General features: G+C 37.3%; 1 protein-coding gene across 3 annotated transcripts in view; it reads right to left on the bottom strand.

The window, feature by feature from the left end:
• Window positions 1–25,804, bottom strand: part of CTNNA2 (catenin alpha 2) — a 1,090,206-nt gene that overhangs the window by 87,074 nt on the left and 977,328 nt on the right. For all 3 annotated transcript variants that reach the window (XM_054577629.1, XM_054577628.1, XM_054577630.1), the window contains 3 exons: window positions 15,469–15,561; window positions 14,523–14,679; window positions 8,390–8,590 (listed from right to left, as the gene is read on the bottom strand). In XM_054577629.1, coding sequence (XP_054433604.1) covers window positions 8,390–8,590; window positions 14,523–14,679; window positions 15,469–15,561 — 451 coding nt within the window. The remainder of the gene's footprint in view (window positions 1–8,389; window positions 8,591–14,522; window positions 14,680–15,468; window positions 15,562–25,804) is intronic.

The following is a 25,804-nucleotide window of genomic DNA, read 5'->3' as shown; positions in this document are numbered from 1 at the left end:
ACCCTCTCTTCCTTTCTAGACAGCCATCAGCGTCATTCTGGCTAGTTCTGATTCTTTCATCTGTGTGTTTTCTTGGACTTTGTTTCATGAGAGTCAGTCATCTGCTCCCTCTGTGGGAGTTCCTAAAGGCTTCCATTTTCATAGGTTCATGTTTGGAAAATTATAATGTACATTTTAAACATCAAAATCAAATTCAAGTTCCAGAAGGCCATACATAACCCATGAGCTGAATTGTTTGATGAAAGATGAAAAAGCACTGCCTAGAAAAAGGGGAAAAACATCCTCTAAATTCCATTCACGGTAACTACCCTGAGAGAATCATGGAACATCCATCTGCTCTTGTCTAGACACAAATTCCTTTCCCTCAGGAAAGAAAATCCTTGCTTGGAAAGTTTTCTTGTATTTTAAAGTAAGCATTTCAAAATAATTGCAAATGGTGTGTAAATTATGAAGAAAGGATGGCACATTTAATTCTGAAGCTTAAGGAAGGGATAAAGAATTAAATATGATGCTTTATTTAGTTTACAGAGGTTTCTGGAAACCAAGGCTGATAAATACAGTTAAATTTGGCATATGTGAGGTTTAAAATATTAAGATGTAGAAAAATGATTGCTAAAAATTTATTGCACATAATTTAAGATTTTGATCACTAGACTTGTAATTTTTAAAAGGGATACAATCACCAAAATAAGGTATTACTTTGTCAGTTATGTTTTTCATTTATATTAGTAAACAATTTTTAAACTTCAAATTAAGGTTAGAAGAAATGAAGGGGTGCTTTTAAATATTAGGGGGTTAAATTTTAATTAAGAAACAATACACCCTGGATAGAAAGGTAGAAAGAGAACAGATATACACATTAAGACAAACAAAAGGGCAAACAAAGAGTTTGTAACTCAGGGCAGTGTACAGAAGTTGTCTAATGAAAGCCATAGATAATAAGAGTCATGGGGGACACAGAGAAGTGGGGTTGGCAGAAGCCTTGACTAGCAAGGATGAAACCAGTCGGTGCTAGGGAAGGGGTGAAATATAAAAAGACAAACCAGGTGGGGAGGTTATTTTGGGATCATTTTGACCAGAATAAACAGAACTTCTCTGGTTCTTCTATCCATCTGTTCTATCAGGCCCTCCAGCTACAGGCAAAGCTTCTTATTTTTCTTAATCAGACTATTTCTGGAATACACTAGTGGTGTGTCACATGGGCTTCCAAACAAGTGATTGTCAGCATATTCTTCCCTCCCTTCTTTGATTCAAACACCTGTCACTGATAGGGCAGAAATTCTAGGTGAAAGAACTTACTAACACCTCTGTTGTGCACCATCAGTACATCCTGGCCACCAATCCCAGGGGAGGCCATCAGTGTTGATGCCCCTGCATGATGAAATATGAAGGCCCTTCCTCCACTCCATTGTCACTATTGTGGATGCTAGTCCCTGGAGCCCTAGAAGTAACCAGGAAGTACCATGTCCTGTGCAGTCCTCAGAATTCTGAATTCACGATGTGATCCATGCAGATCTGGAGATTCACGTTCTTCATTTTAGTTTTACGTTGACAACTGGACATGAGAAAGTGCTGTTTCTTCCACTATGCTGCTCTAAACTTAAGATATGTAAATATGAAACTGTGAGCCTTCCCATGTTAACCCTATTCCACCTCTCCCTCCTAATTAGAGGCCTATTATCAGAATAAAGTTGTGTACCTTATTGTCTCTTAAGTTGTGTTTTCTTGGGTGGTTCTTTAGCTCCTCATGTTGAGAGCGCTGGGCATGTCTGAGTTCTAGCAGAAAATATTACTTACAAACAAGTCAATAGAGAGAAAATATGTTCATGTTTCTTCATGGCCAGGGTAACCTGATTCAAAGGATGACTCAGTAATGGCCCTAAGATACTAAAATAAACCTGTAAATCTCCATGTTATCTCCCCAAGAGAAATGTGTTCACATTTCATAAGGGGATAAAACCAGGAGTCATTCATATATTTTCCAGAGGTTGTAACAACTTGGAGACCTTTCCTTGAAGAGTTCATTAATGTTAAAGAGTAAAGGTTTCCCTCTTCCTCTTAGGAGGGGAGAGAGGCAGCTGAGCACCAGTTTCTGTAAAAGGAATATATAAAAAATGATAATTTCATGGTTCCACTTCTACAGTATGGGCTTCCCTTGTGTGTGTAGATTTCATCTGCTCTCATCACATACCTTGAGAAGGAGGATGAAGCATGGGGAACTGGTAAGGTTATTGCTGTAATTAATAAGTTTTTTTTTCTCTGAGCCAGAAACCTTGCATTTGCTTGCAGCATAAAGTAAATATAGGTATTTAAGACCATCAGCAAAATCCCTACAATACCTATAGTATGTAGGTTTCAGTCAAACTAAAAGGGTTTTAAGAAAAATTACATATTGCTTGTTTAAAAGATATTAAGTGGATAAAATTTTGTTTTCAGTCCTCCTACACTTCTGTCTTCCCAACACCATGAATACCACAACCACCAAAAAGTAAGACATTTCCTCCATGTCATAATCTTTTTGACCTCTCCAAGAGAAATATTCTGCACCAATAGTAAGAGCCATATTAAAATACATATATTAGGATGTCTAGGCTCAACAACCTCAGCCATTACAGCTTCTGTGGAAATTCCTTATTTTCACAATCAAATTTCAAGGTCAATTATGGAGAAATGAATTTAGACTGTAATAGACCTTTTTAGCTATAATAACTAATGTTTTTTGTCTTCCCAATAAGCTGTCCCTATCTTGTTCTGATATTGATCTTCCTTTAGTCCATATCCCACACATCTAGTCCCATATTTAGGCATACCATGTATACCTAATCTTAAAACTGAATCCCCCTAGCAAAAGGAATCAGTCCAAGTGGAATAAGCGTACCCCAAGTAACCAAGGAGATTGCTTCCTTTAATGTGTAGAAAGGAGGAGGAAAAGAAGTCTCCATATTTATCCTGAAATCTTGAGCTGTAAGTCTAAGACTACTAATGGACACACAAGTATTCTCTACTAAAAAAACAAAAAAAAAACAAAAAAGTAATATCCTATTTTTTGTTCCCATTTATTCAACACATACATATTAAATGTTAATTATATGATAACACTATTCTGGACCCTATGCACTGACAAAAATACCCACCTCTGGGAACAATCTAGTTGTGGACCATTTACACTGAAGAGGACACATTAAACGTCAATAGACTAATAGAGGGTGGTCCCTATTGTCTCTAGCTGAAACTTGAGCTAGATATTAAAAGATGAATTCAACATACAGATGTAGAGAAAGAGAAAAAAAATTACAGGAAGAAGAGTGGGAACAACATGGGTATGTTTTGCTCCAAGAATAAGAATACACATGTCTAGATGGTCAGAGTCTGTTTTTTGTTTTTTTGTAAATTTTTTTTACAGAGGATTCCTGGGCAATGTTTGTCTGTGTTAAGTACAGGCACCAGGAAGCCTGTAGACAAGTGACACACATATTCCCAAGATCAATAATACTGACCATTCTTTGATGACAAAACATCAGCCAGTACATGAGAAACTAAGGCCCAGAGGCATTACCGAATTTGTGTAAGGTCACAGTTTAGTTGGCAGAAGTTAAGGAATTGAGCTTTTCTGATTCCTAACCTGGATTCATTTTACTACATTGTACTGAGAGGCAATGGTATCCCTCATTACTACTTCCAGTTTGGGTGCTTTCAGTTTGGGTGCTTTCAGTTTGCTCATCCTTTTACATTTTCTAGGTAAAATATATAAAAATAATGTAAGAAATCTCTTTTGTTTTTATAAAAACTTTACCAAAGCCTAAAAGCAAAAATTATACCATCTCTACTAAGTGAAAAAAAAGGCTAATCTGGAAAGGCTACATACTGTGTGATTCCAACTATATGACATTCTAGAAATGGCAAAACTATGGAGACAGTATAAAAGATCAGTGGTTGCCAGGGAGTTGGGACAGGAAGAGGGATGATTAGATGGAGTACAGAGTATTTTTAGGAGAGTGAAAAATACACTGAATGATTACATAAAGATGGACACATGTCATTGCACATTACTCAAACTTGTAGAATATATAACACCAGAAGTTAACTGTAATTTAAACTATGGACTTTCGTTGATTATGATGTGTCAATACAGGTTCATCAATTGTAACAAATTTACCACTCTGATGGGGGATACCAATAATGGGGGATACTATGCATATGTGCAATCAAGGAAAATATCCATATCGTTCCTTCAATTTTTCTGTGAGCATTAAGCTGTTCTAAAAAGAATAAAGTCTTAAAAAATTATACCATCTGTTTGGCCCACGTGTTCTCCAAAATAATGAAATTTTAATTTCTGCCTATAAAGTGCTTAATAACATAGAATCCTATTAAAAATACTTTATTTTTCTATTTCTTTTTTTTTTTTTCCCCCACTGAAGAAGGAACTGCTGGCAGAATCTCAAAGATCTCTCAACCTCATCACGTACACATTTCCACAAACTTGCATCAACTATCAAATTTAAAAATGACATTTCAATATAATCTGTTCAGTGAAGAATGAGATACTCTTTACATATCTAAATATGATATCACCAAATGTATTTTCTCCCCACTCAACCTTCTGCAGTAACCTGACTTTGTAAATAAGATCTCTGAAGATGGGTCTGGTCAAGCATGCACTTACTACCAAGCTGTTGACAATTTGTTATAATTCGGGTTTTATTGAAGAGCCCATCAAATATGTAAGCATGTAATAAGGCTGATGAAGACTGAGTTTATTGTGTTTTCATCAGCCTATATTGGTTTTATAAAAAATAAATAGGTATAACATTGTCCTTTAATTTTAACATCCTCGTAATCCACACAATTTTTCCTCAAATTTAACTCAACATTCATATGAACTCAAAAAGCACTCTTCAGCAAAGCACAGTCTTTAGCTCTCTCTCAGTTTGTAGCCACTCAGCCAAGGCAATCAAGTGGTAAAGTGAGAGTTTCTCTTCAGAGACCCACCCCTGCATCATTTATGTGTCTAAACAGGGGCTGGCTTGTGTTTACAAACCCCTTCAGCACAAAGTCTGCTCTAGTCAAAAATTTTTGAACATTCTGCCTTTTTAAGATTCCTCTTTATTATATACTCTTATTCCCTCCCTTCACCATATTCTATGGTCAGAACACCTGATTTCCATTTTTCCTTGTTTAAACTTGCCCCTATTTGGGAAAATGTCTTTCTCTTTAGGGAAGTTATTTTCAAAAGAGTTACCCCTTCCCAAGAACATGTGGCAATATCTAGAGAAACTTGGTTGTTACAACTTGTGGGGAGAGTAGGGAGGACGTCCTACGCATCTAGCAGGTTGAGGCCAGGGATGCTGCTAAACCTGCTATTATAATGCACAAGACAACTGCCTTCCCCCCAAAAAAGAATTACTGAAGCTGAAATGTCAGTAGTACAGAGGTTGGGAACTTCTGCCTTATGGTCTTGAATCTAACAACTTAGATATAAAATGAGGCAGAACCTTGTAGGTTGTAACAAGGCAAAAAAAACATGATATTTTGTCTTCCATGTGCTAGACTTCTTTCCATTTTTCTCATCCTTCCTCTTGGCACATTCCCTTCCTTGAGCAATGCCGTTGTGTTCTCTTCCCAAAATAAAATGTCCTCTGAGGACAAAGTTTGACAGGTTCAGATTTTAAAAAGTGACCAATTCAATGTGACTATAATTTTAAAAAACTCAGGAACAAAACATTAGCCAAAACATAGAAACTTGGCCATTAGTGATATGCATACGAGTTTTTATTTTGAGGGCAGATGTCTCCTTAGCATTACCAGAACCTTACAAAAGGACTAACTCATTTTAGAAAATGTGCGTGCGTGCGTGCGTGCGTGCGTGTGTGTGTGTGTGTGTGTTTTCTTTCCAACAAACTCTGCACAACAGTAAGCACAGATCTGATCCTATGGTCTTCCTCAAACTCAACAATTCTAATTAGCAACAAATGAATTAACAGCTAACATTTTTGCCTTCATTTCGTTAAGAGCCTCTCTCCTTATACATAAAGAACCAATTCTGTTTCTGCTTAGAAAAGATAAGAACAATTAGTAACCAGCAAAAGACTCCATATTCCTTGCATATTCTAATTCTTGGCCCACAAATATCCACTTTCCTTTGACATGTATTTTTTTTTATTTTTTACTGAAATTGTGTACAAACTGCCTATTTTAATATCTTTTACCTGGTTATTTTCCTAGTTATCCTTAATAGATCCCGAAAAATAGAAAATATCTAAATATCTTCCTCATTGTATCTGCTCGATTAAGAATTAAATGTGGATGGCAGAATCAGGAGGGTGCCTTTAGTTAGGTCCCCAGAGTGTTCAATCACCATAAGGGAGGGCTGGGATGAGAATTTTAAAAGCTCTGGAAATTAACAAATAAGAGCAAAGTCTTGATTAGCAACAACACAGAATGGATTGTTCTGTTTCATTGATTTTCCTTTTTGGTTAAAAAAAAAATCTACCCAATAATTATACACATTCCAAGACTTTGGTGAAAATTATGTTAAAATATCTCAATCAACAAAGCACACTGTCCTTTTAAGTGGATGTTGACTCAATGGGCACCACTCCTTCTGTCCATTAAAGCATCCCAAGATACAATAAGAGAAAAAACCCAACTATGTCTTGAACAATGCCTAAAATCTTTGTGTGCACAAAAATCACATGTAAATTTGTTACGCGCTCTGTATCTTTCATCTGCGACAATTATTCCAGCCAGCCATGAGCAGGCATGCTGTCTCCAGGTGTTCTGCTTTTCTCTGATGCCCTTTTCCTGGTGTCACACCTAAGGGAGTGCTGCTATGTGTCAGATATGCCATGTGAAGCTGAGATTTTGAAAGAAACAGAGCTAATGGACCAGAAACTGAGAGCCACAGGAATGTGAGAGGGTCCCTTAAAGGTGAAATAAAAGTCCTTAAATTGGAAAGTTCTATGCCTATTTCTTAATTCTTCCAAGTGAAGGTGGAAATACTGCATGGCCTGCTGTGCTGCTCTGTTGAGTTCATAGGGCAAGCCTATTTGAAAGAAAACAGTCCTGAATTTTGGCTAATTAAAATATAAGTAGATCTTATTATTGCTATTGTTATTATTTCTAATTCTAAATCTCTGAGGATTCTCAAGAGCAGCAATCTCTGAATATGCTCTTTATTTTATCATATTACACTATTCCCATTCTGCTTATATTTCAGAGAGAGCAACCAATGTCTATCTTTTTTCTTAGTATTCAACTAACAAATATGTACAGAAATCTTTGTAAATAACCTTTCCTCTGTAGATGGAAACATGTTTCTAATATGCAGAACTTGGAATACTGCTATACCTGACCTTTGAGAGTCATGTATACTTTTGAATAGCCCAATGGGTTCCAAAGACTATGTGCATACTGCAGAAGCCACCCATGACCACCAACCTTGGGGTTTGAGGAGAGGTCCTTCTGTGCAAACGTGGGACTCAGCTCATTATGTATTCATAACCCCATGCAATATAGATTTAAATTCTCTGTGTTCTTTCCTTCCCTGAACTTACTTTCATTTCTCCCATTTTTACAAATTCACACAGCATGAGGGACTTTAAAAATGGTCTGAAGACAAGAGACACTAGTCAAGAGCATAAACTACTAAAATTAGGCCAGCTTTTTTCTTTTCAAAGTTATGAGTTGTTCTACTAACTCAGCGGAAGTAAGTCTTTCTTCCATCCAAATGTACCAGAGAGCTATAACAGACTCGCATAAGGAACTGTGTCTTACCACAGCACTGATTCCCCAGAGGGCAGTCTCACACCCCTGGAGGGGACCATGTAAGTCTTTTCTAGAGGGGCAGGGAATATGCTGAATGTTTAATCCTTTGTCAGCAGCCACCACCTCCTTTGTTAAGTCCTCCATAGCCAGGCACTACCTAGATTTTTTTATGTTTCCTTCCTACTGGTTGTTCATCCATAGTCCTTCTTCAAGGTCTATCTTCTCAAGAAATAGACTAGGGAATAATTTTCAAGTTCAAGAGTCCAAGTTCCAATCACATCTCCACTCTTTTCTAGTCTTGCATAACTTTTCCATCTCTTAACTGATTTTATTCACTGCATTTTCATTTGTAATTAGAAATAAATTTTTATTATCTGCCTACTTCATAAGGTACTTGCAAGAATCAAATGAGACTGTATACAAAAACTACAGTCTTTTAAAGCAACAAAATCATTATTCTGCTAAAGTTCTACCAATTTAAACTCAAGAAACAAAGACAGCACCCCTTCCATGATGATGTGTAATACAGATTCACAAAGGCCTATATAATAGGACTGATTTATTCAAATATGGAAATGAATCACATGTTCACATTTTGGTTGAATCTAATAGCCATGTTTACCTGTCTCAGAGAGCAGTTTTGTAGCTTCCAGCACCTTCTCAGTATAAACACCAGCTTCATAGTTCTCCATCTCAGCATTGATGATGTGTATGACTCGAGCTGCCCGGCCCCGGATGGCCCCTGCAGTCCGGTCCAGGGTGTCCACATCCCCCTCTTGGAGGGCTATCACACACTTGTTCACGTCCTCCAAGATGTGATTTTCTGGGTGGGGGGAGGGGAGACATGTACACATGTTTATGATTTTACATTAGACTTTAATAACCAATCTAAGATTCACCACTATCATGAAGCATCATCTTGTACATATCCGTATATGCCTAATAACATAGAAAAGGACAAAGTGTATAATACAATAGTGGTTCTCAAACTTGAGCACAGCCTGAGGACTTACAGAATCATATGGACTCCTGGGCATCATTCCCAGGGTTTTTGATTCAGTCTGAGGTAGAGCCCAAGAACTGCATTTCTATCAAGTTCCCAAAAGATGCTTTTTCCCAGTTTAGGGACCATACTTTGAGGACCACAAATTTTGTTTGTTTCATTGTTTGAGATCTATTGCATGGAAAGGTCTTTTAGAAGTGGTTGTGGCAGCTAATACAAAGTTGACTGGCCAAACAGGAAAGTTTCTGGGCATGACCAGAGCTTTTTTCTAGACATAATCAACTTTGGGTGCATGTTTGTTTGCTCGTGTTTGTATTAAGGACTATTTAGGGGAAACCACAGAATGAACAAACATCACCCAGTCAATCTGCTAATGTCTTTCCATACACAAGGCATATGCAATGGGAAAACTGATCGGGAGAAGATGGTCACAGAGTTCTCCACAATTAAAATACATTTCAGTCCTGTGGCTGGTTCCCTCAAATTAGAGTAAAAATCTGAGATCACTTTCCTGCCATTGCCCAAAATAGGACACAATCAAGCAGGAAGAAAGGCTTTGTTCTCTACTAGCATAGAGAAAACACATGACCTGGTCCCTCACAGTTTTGCAAGCATGTAATTTTGTATTTCCAATGTCTAATGGAAGATTTGTAATCATATCCCTGCACATTCTTTAGAAACAGAATACCAGGGAAATATTTTAAAAATTTAGTATTTTCAGTTTGAGGAAAGAAAATAATTTAAGCTGAAAATTACACCCCCCCCCGACACACACACCAAACAGATAAATAGAAAGAGTTTGAAACTAACAGAATATTTGTTCTTATATAACATTTAGTAGACAATTGCAAAGTATAACTTACTTTTCCTTAAGGAATATCTGTTTTGACCTCAATAGTATATGATTTCCTCACTCAACCATTACAAATTTGTGATTTCTATAATCTCTAGTTCTTCAATTTCAAACATAAATTAGAACAGAAAAATAAATGAAATATTTAGTTTAACTTTACTTTTATTGTTGACACTATTACAGATTCCCCATTTTCCTCCCCTTTGCCTACGCCCTCCCACATCACCCCCCTCTGTCTCTCTGGCCATCACCACACTATTGTCTGTGTCTATGGGTTATGCATTATTATTCTTTTAGCTAATCCTTTCATCTCCCCACCCCCTTCTGAAAGCTGTCAGTCTGTTCCGCTTACCCATACTTCTATTTCTATTTTGTTTCTAAGTTTATTTTCAGGTATCTTAAAGTCACAAGAATCCATATTTTCAGTCCCTGCTGGATTCCTCCAAACAATTAAAATACTCCGATCCCCAAAAGTGAGTAACTGAGAACTCTCCATGTCAAAAACAGGCATCCAGCTGCCATTTTCTTTGAATAGCCTAGTATAAGAATAGGCATAGCTACTGCTTTTCTGTACATGGTTTAAAGATGGAATTATGTAGTTCAATGAAAAGAATTTGTTAATTATATTACTTATTTCTCTGGAGTTATTTGTTTTTTTTTTTACATCACACAACCCACTTAAGAGCCAATATCTTAAAATAAAAAGATAGTTTTAAAAAAATTCTATTTCCCACACTAGAATATGTGACTAATTTAATTAAAGGGCAAGAAAAGAATATGCTTTTGTATATATAAACTACACATAGTTGAAGGAAACCAGCACAAGTTGAAAATCCATGCCATAAAAAACATTGCTTTTAATTACTCAGATCATCTACTAATTTTTTTCAATGGTAAACAAGTTAATCATATCACACGAACAAAGTATTGATTCAGTTTTCTGAGTCAATTCTTTTTTGGAATGTTAAGATAGTTTACTCAGTAATTCCCAATCTTCTCCAATTAGAGGTACCACTTCAGGGAAAAAGTAAGTCACAATTCCCTCACATAGTTACACTGCTATATGGCACATATATAAAAGCTCTGATGATAAAGACTCTTTTTAAGTAGACTTGCATTTTACTAATCTAAGTACCAAAATTATATAAAAGGAGCTATATCTGTATAGGTAGATATGAGTTAATCACAAGACAATACTTGATGTAAATGCTGGACCCCTTTTAATAGTTTCTCTCCTCTGATTCCCTACAACCTCAGGCCTGGGGCCAATAGGTTTGGAAACACACTGATCTGATACTTAGCAAGAAGGACAATGAATCATTTGAAGGCAGAATCCACGCTGGAGTCATATTTGCATTCATGACTGCCTCACACACAAGAGGCAATCGAAGAAGAAACACAGTGAATAAATCTGTCCATTGAAAAGAGACAATCAAATATATATTTTGATACTAAGGTATTTTCAAGAGAAAGAATTCATTAAGTCAGAAAAAAGCAGAATGCTGTTCCAAGAAAAGAACATAGAAGTGAAAGTAGTAATAAAAACTGTGTATATTCCAGAGATGATTACACTGCTAGGAAAAGCTGCTCAGGCACTTTGGATATTACACCTGGATATAAAGCCTGGTATTTAAACATATCATAAAACGTTTGACTGCAACAGATTTTGTGATAAACTTCCTTCAGTTTTTGCAACCTATTTCAGAAAAGATGTAATTTTGTTACAAAAATCACTGATGATCAAACTACTTCATCATTATAAACCTCAAAGCTATTGTTTCTAATTCAAAAACAAAGTTCACAGTATGAATTTTTAAACAGAAACAAACTCAAGACCCTGGAGTCAAAGAAAAGAAAAAGAAAAAACAAACAAAAAAAAAAAACCCCAAACTTTTGGACATTATGGGATTGAGTTAATAGCTTTTTCAGATCTTAGATGCCTGCTACTCCGTGAGCAAAACCCAGGAATTAAACTGTTACATGGTTAATGCCAATATGCTCATTTAAAAACAGTATTACAATTGTAGTTTTTGCCCAATGGGAAAACGTTTAAATGCTCTAACACAGCCATTCCACTTCTTTATGAGCCTAGGCCACATTGGAGAATTGGTTTTGTTCTTGTAATGTTAATAGCCAGAATCATTGCAACTCAAACTTGTTGCACTCAGACACACAAGTTCAGGTAGCATGAAACAAACAAATAAACAACAACAACAATAGAGAGAAAACTGTAAGCCTGTAAACACAAAGATCTTTGTCATTGTTTTTTAAATAGAGTTTCCTCCCAGAATAGATATTCCCTTAAGAAGACACTGATACATAAAATGTCATTACTGCCGTTTGAAAATATCTTCTGGGCCAAACTCGCAATTTATCGATGCAAATATTTAGGCTCCAACTTGAAAAGTGATGAGAAGTAGTTTCTCCAATTACTGGGCTGTGTCCACAGCCTACCAGCAGGAGGGTGGGCTGTGTCATTATTTGTCAAGCCTCTCTGTGGAAAGGTGCCTGCTGTCTCTGAAGGCATGCTCTAGCAGGCCCTGCCGAGGCTGGCTCCCTGACGGCGCCTGTTCATTTTCCTGTCATGGCACACTGAGGCACTTGTACCATTGGGGTTGGACTGCACTGTGTTATCAGCGGAAGCCAAAGCCTTTTCTTGTTGCCAGTAATAATGAGTTGCACAAAGGAATGACAGGGAGAAAGGTGGCAAAGAGGCAGGGGTGGTGTGAGAAAATTAAGAATAGCTTTGCACTATTGAAAAAGTCTGACATAAGACCTGCCCACCTTGCTTCTCCCCATCCTCAGAAATATTTGTATAGTCATCTAAAGGAAAGGATAAGTTAGAAAAGTGAGAAGTTCTGAAATGATTCCTCTTTGGAAAAAGGAATGTGTGGATATCTTCTACTCATTCGTAGCTCAAAGGGATGAAGGTTAAGCTTTCCAGGGGCTACTGGGACTGCTCTGTGAGAGCTGAAGCTGGGTGCGAGTCCCCTTGCCTCTTTCGGGGGCCCCTGCAGTCATCCTGGCAAAAACTGAGTACACACTAGAAAGATATTCAATATTATTGGCCACTCTTCTATTCCCCACTATCCAAGTCCCCAATGTGCCTATCCAAACCATTCCTAATCTCCTTAAGAGAGATGCATTTCCTGGATATATCTTGTGTGATGTTAGGACTCAGCCATCAGAAAAGCAAAAATCCCTGAAATGGCAACATATTGAGTTCTTTATCAACCAAACCCTAGGTATGGGTATATTTAAATGAATAGCTGCTTTGACAAGTCATCCAAAGTAGAGCACCTTGGGAATGAAGAACAGGATGGATTTCTGAAAGGAACCCAAGAGAGAAATGAGGATGCTGGAGGCAGGGGAAAGAGAGCTGTGAGGAGAGGTGGAGGCACCAAAGGAAATTTCTCTTCTAGCTTCACTTACTGAGAATCATGGAGCTTTTGAAAAGAGGACAATCCGAATTTTAATACCCTCTCCACCAAGTTACCTACCCTCTCAATGACTTCGTTTTCTCAAAGGAAGATTTAGAATACCAAAACCTGTTTTATAGAATTTTGGCAAGAATTCAAGCAAACAGCAGAGAGTTGGGCAAATTATAGACACTGAGCATGTGTTAGCTTGTTTTTCCCATCTGCCTTGTCCTGCCCTCCATGGTTTCAAAGTTGGCTTTTCGATTATCCATCAGATCTATAGATTCAACTATGCTGCTGCCAGACAAGCTTGAAACAGAAGCCCCCAGTGGAAATTCATTTTCTTTTCCTTTTCTTCATGAAAAGGAAAGAATGCACTTAAGAAAAATTCCCAGATACGACAGCCTCCCCTGGAAATCTCTCCCATACTGTTGCAGTCAGGGGCCCTGCTGGCTTGGTTTTACTAGCAGTGCTGTGGCCTTTCCCTCTCATGCCTCAGTGGTCAAGAACAAGTATAACCTGGTCAAGGCCATTGCTGACTGACTTGACAGATGTGAGCTTCACACACCTGTGGGTGGAATCAACCCCTGGTCAATTTGAACGTTTCAAAGATCACTTGGTTATTTGAATACCTCACATTGGAGGCCAATGTTTCCAAAGACCTCTTCCCCCACTCCACACACAGAGACTTTCTATGTGAACTAAGCCAAACGTGTTTGGGGAAAAAGGCCCATTTGTTGGCTGGTGGTCCTATTCTGCTATAGCACTGATGAGTCCCATTAAAGATCAAAATAGTCACTGACTACACTGTTATTCAAATGCACTAACATCCTTCAGTCTGGCTTCATTTACAAGGAAGAAAGTTACAGTTTCAAGGGATCACTAGTTCTATTTGCTTTTTCTCTCTTCCTTATACAACCTCATAGACAAGTGCTCAAAGCCTCAATAGCTCCCAAGTGCCTTCTAATGGGTTCATTCTGTGGCTTATATTTCTTCCTGGCTTATGGCAAACCTGGGGAACTTCACTTATTGCAAAAATGAACCCCTTAACACAGCCAAATTGAAAAAGCAAGGTTGTTTTTTTTTTTAAGATTAAAACATAAACCATGAGAATTAATCAATCCTATATCCCATGTCCTTATTCAGATGGGTGATTCAGGTGCATCCAAGACCATCCTGTTTTTAAAAACACCAGAACTAGAAAAGAATCTAGGTCTTCTTAAATAATCTGTTTGGGCTTCTGATCTTTATTAGAAAGTTGTGTTTTCCCCCCTAATGCTTTGACTAGTATCTTGAAATGAAGTGCACATCAAAGAAGAATTTTCAAGAGGGTATGAGAGTCACATTTGCAGAGATGATTGAAAGCTCAGAAGGACAAGAAGAGTACTTGAAACACAGACCCATGACATTTACAAATTATCCCTTATCTCATCCTGCTCTCCTCCTTCAGCCTCCTTCCAAGGGGCCTGTTTCTGATTACCTGAGACAGAAAGAAAGTCATCCACTGAGGTGATGTCATCCACGGCCTCTGTCAGCACTCGGACCTGCTTCTCCCACTGGTCTTTGAAGACATCCATATTGTCCTGAGCAACTTTGCTCTGTGGCCGGGCAGCCAGGGTGAGAGCTGCATTGATGACCTATTTGTTAAAAACAATCCAAGGACATATTGAGAACCCTCTTCAAAATACCGTGTTGAAACCAGGGACTATGTAGTTTCTTTAGATAAGTGGGTTCTCAATGTTCAGAAGGACAATCAAAACATGAATGATGAACTAGATCAGCAACTACCATTACTTTTTGTTTGCTTTGCTTTTCTCCTCTTTTAAGATGCAGTAATTACCATCAGATTTCAGAAAGTGTTTACTGGACAAGTCTATTTATTTATCACAGATATGGCAGAAGCATAACTCTTGTTCTACATGTGCAGCTTATAATTTAGTTGTTGAGACAAAGTAAATAGATAAGGAATATTTAAGTAACAGCCCAAAACAAGTAAAAAAAAAGTCAGTATGAGTAGAAGAGACAATAATTGCCAGTGATTCTGAAGAGACTGAAATTCACCCTGTCCCTTTCCCTTTCCCCCTTTCTTTCCCCTCTTCTTTCCTTCCTTCCTTCCTTCCTTCTTCCCTTCCTTCCTTTCTTTTTCTCCTTTCTTTCTCTATTTCTCTCTCTCTCTCTCTTTCTCTCTTTATTTCTTTCTTTTCCCCTCCCTCCCTTCCTCCCTTCCTCCCTTCTTCCCGTCCTACCCTTCCTTTTTTTTTTTTTTTTTTTTTGATAAATTTAACAGCCCATAGATGTTCGGTAGCACATTCTGGTGAGAGGAAAGAGGGCAAGGCAAAGAAAAGTGTGGCATAAGGGCTGGAGCATGGAAGATCCTGAGTTTCAAGTCACCATCCAGTTTTTGAAACAAAGTGAAAAAAGCTTACCTGGGGACACAGGCTGTCAATCTGGGTGGCTGCCATTCGAACTAATTTCACCCCTTCTTCATTGTTGGAGATGGAACAGGCCAAATTTGCAACCTGTATTGAAGAAAATTTGAGTGAAAATTACACTGAGGCAAAGGGAAAGTGTACTGTTGCATGACCCTACACCTTCTCTGGATAGCGATACATCCAGGAGAATCTTTCACAAATAAGGTTAGGCTACCTTTCAATGTTGAATCATATGTTATTAGTTTTAATGCTAAGTTAGGCATTTCTTCTAGAATAGGGTGCTTATAACAAATTATTGCTTCAGGATGCTCATGCACACACAATGATGCATTTCAACTGCATTGCTGTGAACCGTTGTCTGCTACGGTTGTCCTACAGCGTCACTTGAGCTCCCTTAGACTCATCACTGAGTGCAGAATTCTGTAATTTGGGCCAAATAAGTACTTAATTATGATCACTAAGATGTGCTACAGGCAATGCTTTGAATTTAAAAGAGGCTCATAGAAAGCTGAAAATCAGTGTGCTCTACCTGAAGGAACTCAGAGCTGCCGGTAGAATCTGTCAGGAAGATGCTAGTCCACCATAGCCAACTCCAATGTTTTCAGGGGCTGCATGGGTTGGATAAATGTGTAGAAGAGGCCAGTATAATCCATAGGTAGCAGTGGAGTGTGTAGCAAATGAGAACAGACAAGTCTAGTATAAAGGTATTCAAATGTTTTGCTTTTAACACATGAAACCAACCAAAATAGTTGAACTGAATTCGAGATCCCAGGTCAAGCATTTCAATTTGTATTATTCCTTATCTTCAAGGAGTGAGCGTTGTTAATGCAAATTCAGATTGATTGGCCAAGGTCAACAGCACACAAAACCACCATCAAAACACTGATTGGTCCCATCAGGCTGGTGTCAAGAAGAGAGGAGGATGGGGATTAGAAAGGGCAAGGGATAAGAGAAGGGGCACCAGGCCTGGGAGCAGTAGAGCAAGTAGAACAAGTGATTAGATGAGAGACAATCCCCAGGAGCCTCCTGGCCACCTGCCCTGTTGTATCTGGCTCACTTTTGCTCTCAAAAACCATGCTTTCCTATCATGTCTTAATGCCCTGGGATTTACACTGCATTACACATGTGTACAGTTCCTAGTGTGAAAGAAATCTTAGTTAAACAGTGGGGAGCAGTGGGAAAAACACAGACCTGGAGGTCATTTGGAAGACTACTGCTTGTCAGCAAGAGGAGCTGGATAGATGGTAATACTAGAAATACTTTTAAATACTATTTCAATAAATCGTTAGTCCAAACAATCCTGTTTTGAAGTTTTTAAGAACATAGTATGTCTATTACAATAAGAATATATAGTATTATGACAGACCACAGAGTTCCAAACATTGTCATGTAGTTTCTTATATTTAATACTTCACCTTTGATTCTTCAGATACTCTGACAACTAGGTAAATTAGTGAAGACAAAGTCTGTGAGAAAGACAAATATACCTTGATACTAAATGCTCAGGGGTAGGAGATTCCTTGAAGGCAGAATAAGAACTAACAATACAGATTCTCAATTTATTTTTGTTATATCATATTATCTCCACTCTGCATTTTATTAATCTTTGTTATATTTTTATTCTAGTGTATTTTATATTCCAAATGCCAGATAAATAATTGGTGCTCAATATGTGTTTATTGAATTAAAGAATAGTTTTTATTTATTTATTTTTACTGAATATAGTGATTTGTAATGCATTATGGATTAAAGCTATTCTCAAAGGTAAAATTAAATCTCCCCCTTTAATTTGTCTAGAAAAATGTTCACATTACCTACTGGCATATGTTTACGAATATTACGGTACTAAACAATGCTCCCTACATTCTCGTCCATTATTTGACACCAGAATGCTGTGTTCCCTGTCCAACGTGGCATGAGAAAATTTGGGATGCTATGGTGAATTTCCAAAAAAATGTAAATTTTTTTAAATATAAAATTCTATCATTTAATCTTCAACTAAATTCTTCCCATTTCTGCTATTGTACAACCTTTCAGTTTATAAAATAATTTCAGATAATTATTTTGTTTGTTCTTAATCAACATTACTTGATGTGTAAGAGAGACTTGAGGTCACACTTTTGCTCAGCTGTGAATATTTGCTAAAGAGGTTTGCATGACCTATATAACAACAACATGAAAACTTAGAAATAATCCAGGAACCAGGTCTTGGGTAATATTCGCTTGCATTTTGGTAAGAAGAGGAAAGAAATACCCATACTCTCAATGAGATAATGACTCTACACCAAGCATTTAATGACTGTTAACATAAAAATACACATAATTAAGAGAGAGTAAGAGAACCAAACATGTATATCTTGGTGGAAGGACAAAATATTACTTATAAAGTGTTTTTACCAAAGACAAACAAAAACCTTGGAAACAATCAGCCTTGTGATCACTTCTGAATTTACAGAAAATTCAGGTGACAAAGAAACATGTAAAATGAAACCACATAAATGCATTCATGAGAATTCTGATGATGATAAACTAGTAGGAAAGTCAGACTTTTTTTAGTTCCTGAATAGAAAAAATAAACTGTAATACACACATCCAGAAATATGGAAATAAATAAATACGAAAATAAGAGTACATTGTGAAACAATAAAAGTATTGACTAAATATTAGATGATATTAAGGAGTAAAATGATATTTCAGTTATTTTTTAAGTGTCCATATCTTTTAGAGATTAATACAGAGGTCTTTATGGATAAAATATATTTGGGATTTGCTTTATGTTTACCTAGGGTAGGAAAATTGAATGGAAGTATAGAAGAAACAAGATTAACCAGTAGCTGATAATTATTGAAGCTGGATGAAAGTATAAAATTGTTAATTGTACATGCTGTGTATGTACTTTTGCTTGAAGTTTTCCATAACAAAATAATTGTTTTAAAAAACATAGCAATCTCAATCTATTATATCACCAGCTCTGATGAAATACACTCTTTCCCTTTAAGAATCTGAAAAGGGCACAGAACAAGTTAGGTAGAAACCTAAGCATGGTTTGGAGTTAAGGCTTGCAGGCAACAAAAGAGTACCAGCCTAATAAGCATGGAAAAGGGATACTGCAACTGGACTGTCCATCACAGAGGTGACTTACACACCGAGTCTCTCTAGACCTCAGTCTACTGCTCATGCTGATTGCAGGTCCCCAGGAAAAAGCTGAACCTGGGAGCCTAAGGGTCAAGATGAACTGGGCTCTTCTGTAAAGAAGATGCCAATCAATAATTCTGTCTGGTGATAATGTGTTTTTCTTTGTACTGTTTTGAGATCTTCCTTCATCCTTTGTTTGTATAAATTCTATTATGTCTTAGATCTAATGTAGGAACATCACTGCCCAACAGAGTATTAGTAAGGAGCAATAACACTAGCAACACTTAGCAAAATGTAAAGAGTGGGCAATTGCCCATAGTTCTTCAAGTATTCTCTTTAATTTACAGATCCAAAAATTCTAAAGCCTGGCAGCCTCCACTCTGCAATGTACTCCTGCTCTTTAAGTCCACTTAAAATCAGAATTTCATTTACCTTATATTGCATTCTAAAACATTCTGAAAATATTTCCAATATAATGCTAAGCTTTCACTATCTCCAAAGGCAGACTTGTATATTTTAAATTGATCATGGACTCAATCCACATTCTTACCTTCCTATTTTCCTTTGGCTTGCCTTTTTGCTTCTCACTAGACATTGGTACCTTAGTGACTGTGAATATGGTTTCATATATTGTGATTTCTAGAACTCTGGCAGCAAACATTACGTTTCAGTCTTGAAGCAGCTCCCAATCAATAATGCAACTTGAAAGGCCAGTTGACATTCCAACACCAGCCCAAGACTAGTGCACCCAGTAGGTATTTAAGAGTTGTTTAACTGCTTGTTCTTTATAGCCCTTATGTTATAATATCAGAAACTGTGACCTAAAAAAAGTCCTATTTTTCAAATCAAAATATTTTCTCCTTAAAAAAAATTAGCATGATAACCTTCCTAATGCAGGGATAAGGGGAAGGGAATGATATAGTAGAATCATTAGACATTTGAAAAAGATTAATAGCAATAACAGACAATAGACCATTAATAGGTTCGTGTTACTAGATTGCAACCCAAAAGATGTTGAGGAGTATGGTAAAATTTAATAGATTTTTGAAACTTGCTTGCGTCAACCAAGCAAGTAATATTTATAGGCTGGCTCTGGCCCCTGATTTCTCCAGTCTTGAATTGTTTACAACTTAGCTGAGTCAACAAGAGTCATTTGACCTTCCTAGAGGCTTAGAAAACAAAGTATGCTGTTAACTGTTAAATGTTGGGCTATTTTGATTGATTTGGGATTTCTGAAAGTGAGTAGGCCTATGAATAAAGTTGGCACAGCTCCTTGGTGAACTAATTATACACAATTCCCATCAATCTTTTATGAAAGGAAGATTCCCTGCTGCCCCCCTTCCCACAAACACACACACACATAACTTCTGAGAGCATAATGAATTTGGGGAAGTAGAAACTGCAAAGATGAGGCCAAGTCTCTATGTCTGACTTAGTGCTTTAAAAATGGTTATCTCGGAGAAAAGAAAGGAGCTTAGTAATCATCACTAAATCACATGTTGCTGAGGACAAGAACTGAATGGGTTCAGAAAAAGGAGCAATCAGTACCCCTGGGTGGAAATCAGCGAACACATGGAAAGTTAAGAGAGCCATCTTAATATTTCTTTTCTGATTGATTAGCACAACTTTCTGGATGCTCAAAAATTATGACATTTCTGCTCTTCTGGAGGCACACTGTATAAGTAGGTGTGACAAACACTATCAGTAGGATTAGAAAGACAGTAAACCAGCAAGGAAAGCTGATGCTGATTCAAGAAAATATCTTGTTCCTTGAACTGAATTTGTACTACAACTGGCATTCATTCCCTAACTTTTAATAATCACCTTAGCAGGCCAAAAAAAAAAACAAGTAGAGATAGTCCAGGGACACTGACAGGAGAGTTAAAATTGACAAATTCAAAAACGTGTGGAAGCTTCATGAAAATATATTGCAACTATTTAAAATGCAAGATATTTTTAATCACACAAAAAAAATCCTGGATAGCTCAAAGTTCAAGATGAGTAGTATAACATGACTGTGAAATTTGGTTTTGTGTGGACATCACTACAGAAAGCAGCTTCGCCTCAGAAATGCCATAGTCTTGTTTGAACACTTTCAAGAAAAGCCAAAATGCCTGGAAGGCTTAGCTTTAATTAGACATTAAAAGCCTCTGCTAAGAAAGTGTTTAACTCCAAAGTGATATGAGGTACATCAGAAAGACCAGAATGTTTTCTTCTTTTCTGGCTGCCCTGGAAATCAAATTACATTTTTTAAATATGTGTAATTCTGTTCAATTTTAGATGCCAGTGCATATTCAATGCATTAAACCCCTAAACACTATCATTTCATTAATTTTTCCGGCTTTAGGTGTTTTAAGATTACACTATTGAAGTAAATCAGGACAGCAATCCTGAGGTTTATAAAGTACTTGCTTCCCATGTTCATATTTCATTATCATCATAAACTGGAGGATAAAATGAATTAACTTACCATTAAAAGGGAACTTATGGAATTTCCAGTGACTACATCCACATGGCCATATAAAACCATAAAGGAAGAGATGATGGCACAAATTCCACATGCAGTTATTCTCTATAACAATCATGGCAATGAAGAATGCTATGGTCTCAGTCTGAAGGTTTTTTCAGTTATCTGCACTGATAGGATTAGCACACAAAAAGGCATTAATATATATGTGCTCATCTTGTCTAGAATTTTAAGGATCCTATAGAATATGCCTTCTGTATTACCGATGGAATTTTACAGGTCAGTAAAAGATGAAACAATACGCTTCCCTGAAATGTTGAGAGAAAAGGCAGTAGCAGCTGATGTAAAAATAGGGATTTGACCTTAAGATGATGATGGACTTCCACAAAGATGGTCCTAAAAAAAAAGGAAAAAGACCTAATGACCAGTCTCGTGATTTGATATGAACAGAGCCCCAGTGTTGTGGCCACTCCAGATAATGTTAGCAGCATTCTCTCTTCCTGGCTGAGATCTGTTTTTGTTTGTTTGTTTACTTGTTTGTTTTTATTATAGTATGGTGTTATAGTTGTTCTATTTTAATTTTTTTCCTTTTTATTAAATGTATTGGAGTGACATTGGTATATATATTATATATAGTATATATGCTTTAGGTGTACAATTCCACAATATATCATCTGTACATTATATTATGTGTTCACCACCTCAAGTCATGTCTCTTTCCATCACCAATTATCCCCCCTTTATCCTCTCCTGCCTTCCCCACACCCCCATTTTCCTCCTGACTGAGGTATTTTGGAATCCTTTTAAAATTCAACTGCCCTGAAAGAAGATGAGTTTATCAACCTGATTACCAGTAAGTGGGTTTCTGAAAGACAGAGGAGACAACAGGGATAATTTGATAAGAGAAGGATGGCTCAGTAGAGGTTGGCAGATGGGGCAGCATGAAAACCCTGGAGCAGGAGAAAATGAGAAACACGTTTTCATGCTTCCATTTTAAAAGACTTCTCCCAAGAATCTGATTCTTGTAATTATTCTATATATTTTAACTTTTTAATCATCTAATGGTAAGATCCTGGGCTTTAGAGTCAGGCAGCTATGGTTTACATCTTGACTCTTATTCTTTCCATCCAGCATGTTGTGTTAGTTGTATGGGCCTTAATTTCCTCAACTATAAAACATACATATAAAATAACAAAGTGGTGATAAGTCTGACATAAAAAAAAAATGGAGAGAGTGCTTAACCCAACACCCAGTAAGAAGCTGACAGATGTTAGCTTCATATTGTGAAAGGTCACTATGAAAAGAAGTATTTTAATAACAATGCCCAATCACTGATGCATGTATTCATCTATTCAAACACTGATACCTAGAATGTGCCATTGACAGAGGTAATCAGATATTTTTATAGATGTTATATTTTAGTGAAATTAAGTAAGTGCATTTTTAAAGTTCATATTGTAAAATTTACGACAAAGAAAATAAAGTGGAAGTGATGAGAGTAGAGAAAAATCTAAGTGATCATTTGCATCGTTTATCCTTCAGTTATATATAATTTTTATAAAGTTGCAATCTCAGCATGTATCTTTTTGTCACTGTTTAATATTACACAGCATATATTTTCCAGATTCTTTATATAATTGTAGTTATTTTTCATAACTGATTAAGACTCCTGAACATTTTTGCTTTATGTGTTCAGTCAATTTGCTCTTATCATACATTTAAAGAAGTCTCCAATGTTTGTTATTACGAAAAACAAAGTTATATGTATCTTTAAGTATCAACTTTTTGCCCCTCTCAGAAATATACATTCTAGATCAGGGACACTGTTGTGGCACTTACTCACATATGGCAGTAGAGCCTGCTGAAAGGTCCCCAGTAATGAATGAGCTGCTAATTCTCCAGTGTCACTGGCGTTATATCCCATACTCCTCAGCACAGTTTCTCCTTGCCTTATTGGCCACCACATCAATCTCAATGTCTTTTCACCCTTCATTCTACAAACCACAGGTGGGAATCAGGATTGCTAAAAGTCATTTCACGTTTCTCCAGCTAGACTGTTAATTCATGCATGATATAACCCTTCACTATACCTAGCACAAGTACTCAATTACAATTTTTTGATTTTACTAAATCTCACAAGTTCAATTCATCCTGTATGAAGTAGAGCACCATTCAACTTGTCATTACTTAGTCATCCCTAGAAGGATCCTGAGTTCCATGATCTAGAATTGGGAGCAATTGTATGTTCTATGTTCCGTGCTTTTTGGAGTTTACCATCAAATCAGCATTCAGCAGCTAATACTAAATGAACCTTACACAGTATCTGCCACATGGTGCTATGAAGCAATTATTTTCCTAGACCCACCAGGCTTCCTAACCTCCCTAGTACTTATACACCTATGAGAACACAAATCTGCATTCCTAGGGCTCCTCAGGGATGCAGAACTGCTCTTCTGCCTGTGCTCTTAGGTATACACACACCACTAGCAAATGCTGTTTGCATACCTCTGCCCAAATTAAAGTGATCAGTCTGCCCTGGTGACTTTAATGGAGGTAATCACCAGTTCACATTCATGAACAAATTAATGTGCTTGCTTCATAGCTGAATCACTCAGCATAAATCTATACCCTTCTTATATAAAAACCTCAATGGCTTAAAATAATGCAATAAAGCACCACCTAATGCCTTCTTGATGTATGTTCATCAATAACGTGTGGTTGTGTGAAAAAGATAGGAGAGACTTGCCATGTGTTATTTAGAATCATGCAATAAATGCAATGCCCTTTTAATTACTATGGGCATCCTGGGATTTTGTTTTACCCATCCTTTCACTGAAAAACTGTATTATTACCCTCCACTATCAATTGGTTTCTCAGAGTCCCATATAAGTGAAATATTAGTTGACTTTCATATATGTGAAATGAATATACCCCCACTGCATATTGGTGGGCCCAGAGTTCCAGGTTATCTCTAGCAGTGGATAAGGGCTGCAATGAACCATCCATGTTTAACTTTTACCAGAAGCCAAGGGTTTTTTGCAGAATAGTTGAATAAATGCAGGTATTCTTTATTGCCTTGTCTCATATATTTCAAGATGATAAGTAGAAGCATGGAGTTAAGGCTATAACCACAATGCAAAGGAACAATAACCATCTTAATCAATATTATATCTGACCTTGGGCCTCTTTGTACAGAATTCCAACTTAATGAGGGTGACAATCAGAAGTTCCCCCACTTTCTCCCCTTTGTGCTTATGGTTTTGTTGTTTGGGGGTGGGGGACAATAGAGGCAGGTGCCTCCACCAAGTAACCTCTTAGCAATAACCTATGGTTCAATTAAAAGTCCACTGAAGACTGGTCAGTTGGAACAGACTTCTTTTCTAAAGCTCTTCCGGGTTACTGCCTACACCACTGGCAGCTACTTACCACGTACTATCATTTTATTCCTTATTTGTGGCTATGTACAGATACATGAATGAGTATATATAGAATTAGAAATATGTACATATATATACAGGGAGGGGCAAGAGTAGGCTTACAGTTGTGAGTACATAAAACAGTTTATTCCTATAGTATTATTTATTAGTTATTGTATTATTTTCCACACAACTTGTAAATCTACTTTTGCCTCACCCTGTATGGATATGGTACGTGTTTGATTCAATTTCAGCCTCCTTGAAATATGGTTGTTTTGTTCAACCTTGTGGCCCCTATGGCTCCCTGTACAAGATCTTGCACACAGAAGATATATTTTTGGTCCCTGGATATTTTCTGACCTTCTGCACTTACCTCTGTTGAGTCTTACTCCCTCTTATGACTGTTTAGCCAGCAAAGTATGCTAACTGGTTAGTCAAAGTAACTAGTCACTAAGGTAATATTTTCTCCTCACAGAGAAAATAATATTCTCTAATATATTCTTCTAAATATAATATCTTAACCCAATTAAGATGTTCCTGAGTCCTTAAGAACTTTAAAATGTACACTGTAGAAACTTTAGGCCCCTAGGGAAGCTGTGGAGAAGTATATAGGGACAGCGATCTTTCTTTAAGCTCTGTCATCTTTATCTAAAAATTCTTCTGTCTTTCCTTCCTCTGATCACCTGATTTTGTGAACAAAGTCTTACTGCAGCACATCTTTGCCCATTCACTTACAAATTGCCTATGGCTGCATTTGCACTACTAGGGCAGAGTTGAGTAGTTGTACCAGAGACCACAGGACTCACAGCCTCAGGTTCTCCTTTGCCTAACATCTAGAAATGTTTTTCCCCAGCAATCTGACATTATTAGCCCAGTGAGTATGCATACCCCTTCACTTTCTGACCCCTGCAGCTTTTTGCTTGGCTGTGTCATGCAGGACACAGTCAGAAAAAAACCTCCTCATTTCATTGATAACCAGAGCTTTTACAAATCTCTACCAAGCTGAAAACTCCCTTGTTGAGTGCCCTGTATCCCCTTCCTTCTATGAGCCACAAGTCCCTACAGAGGCCAGCAAATATGCCAGTGTCTTGCTCAGATCTGAAATCTAACACAATTCTATGATGCTCAGGACAGAGCAGCGTGGTGTCAGAGGGCAAGCCCCAGAGTCATTCCATGTCACCTGGGAACCACCTCTAAAAGGGCCCTTCCACATGAAACCCCTTTTGTTCCATGGTGACTTTTAAGTAGCCGCCTCCACCTTGTTGGGCAACAGATGCAGCCATCGCAGTACAGAACCTTGGCCAGGCTTGGA

This window comes from Pteronotus mesoamericanus, unplaced genomic scaffold (assembly GCF_021234165.1).
Source record: "Pteronotus mesoamericanus isolate MK-2021 breed Mesoamerican mustached bat unplaced genomic scaffold, CSHL_Meso_final contig_44, whole genome shotgun sequence".
Taxonomy (NCBI): domain Eukaryota; kingdom Metazoa; phylum Chordata; class Mammalia; order Chiroptera; family Mormoopidae; genus Pteronotus; species Pteronotus mesoamericanus.
This window is presented reverse-complemented; position numbering and strand designations above follow the sequence as displayed.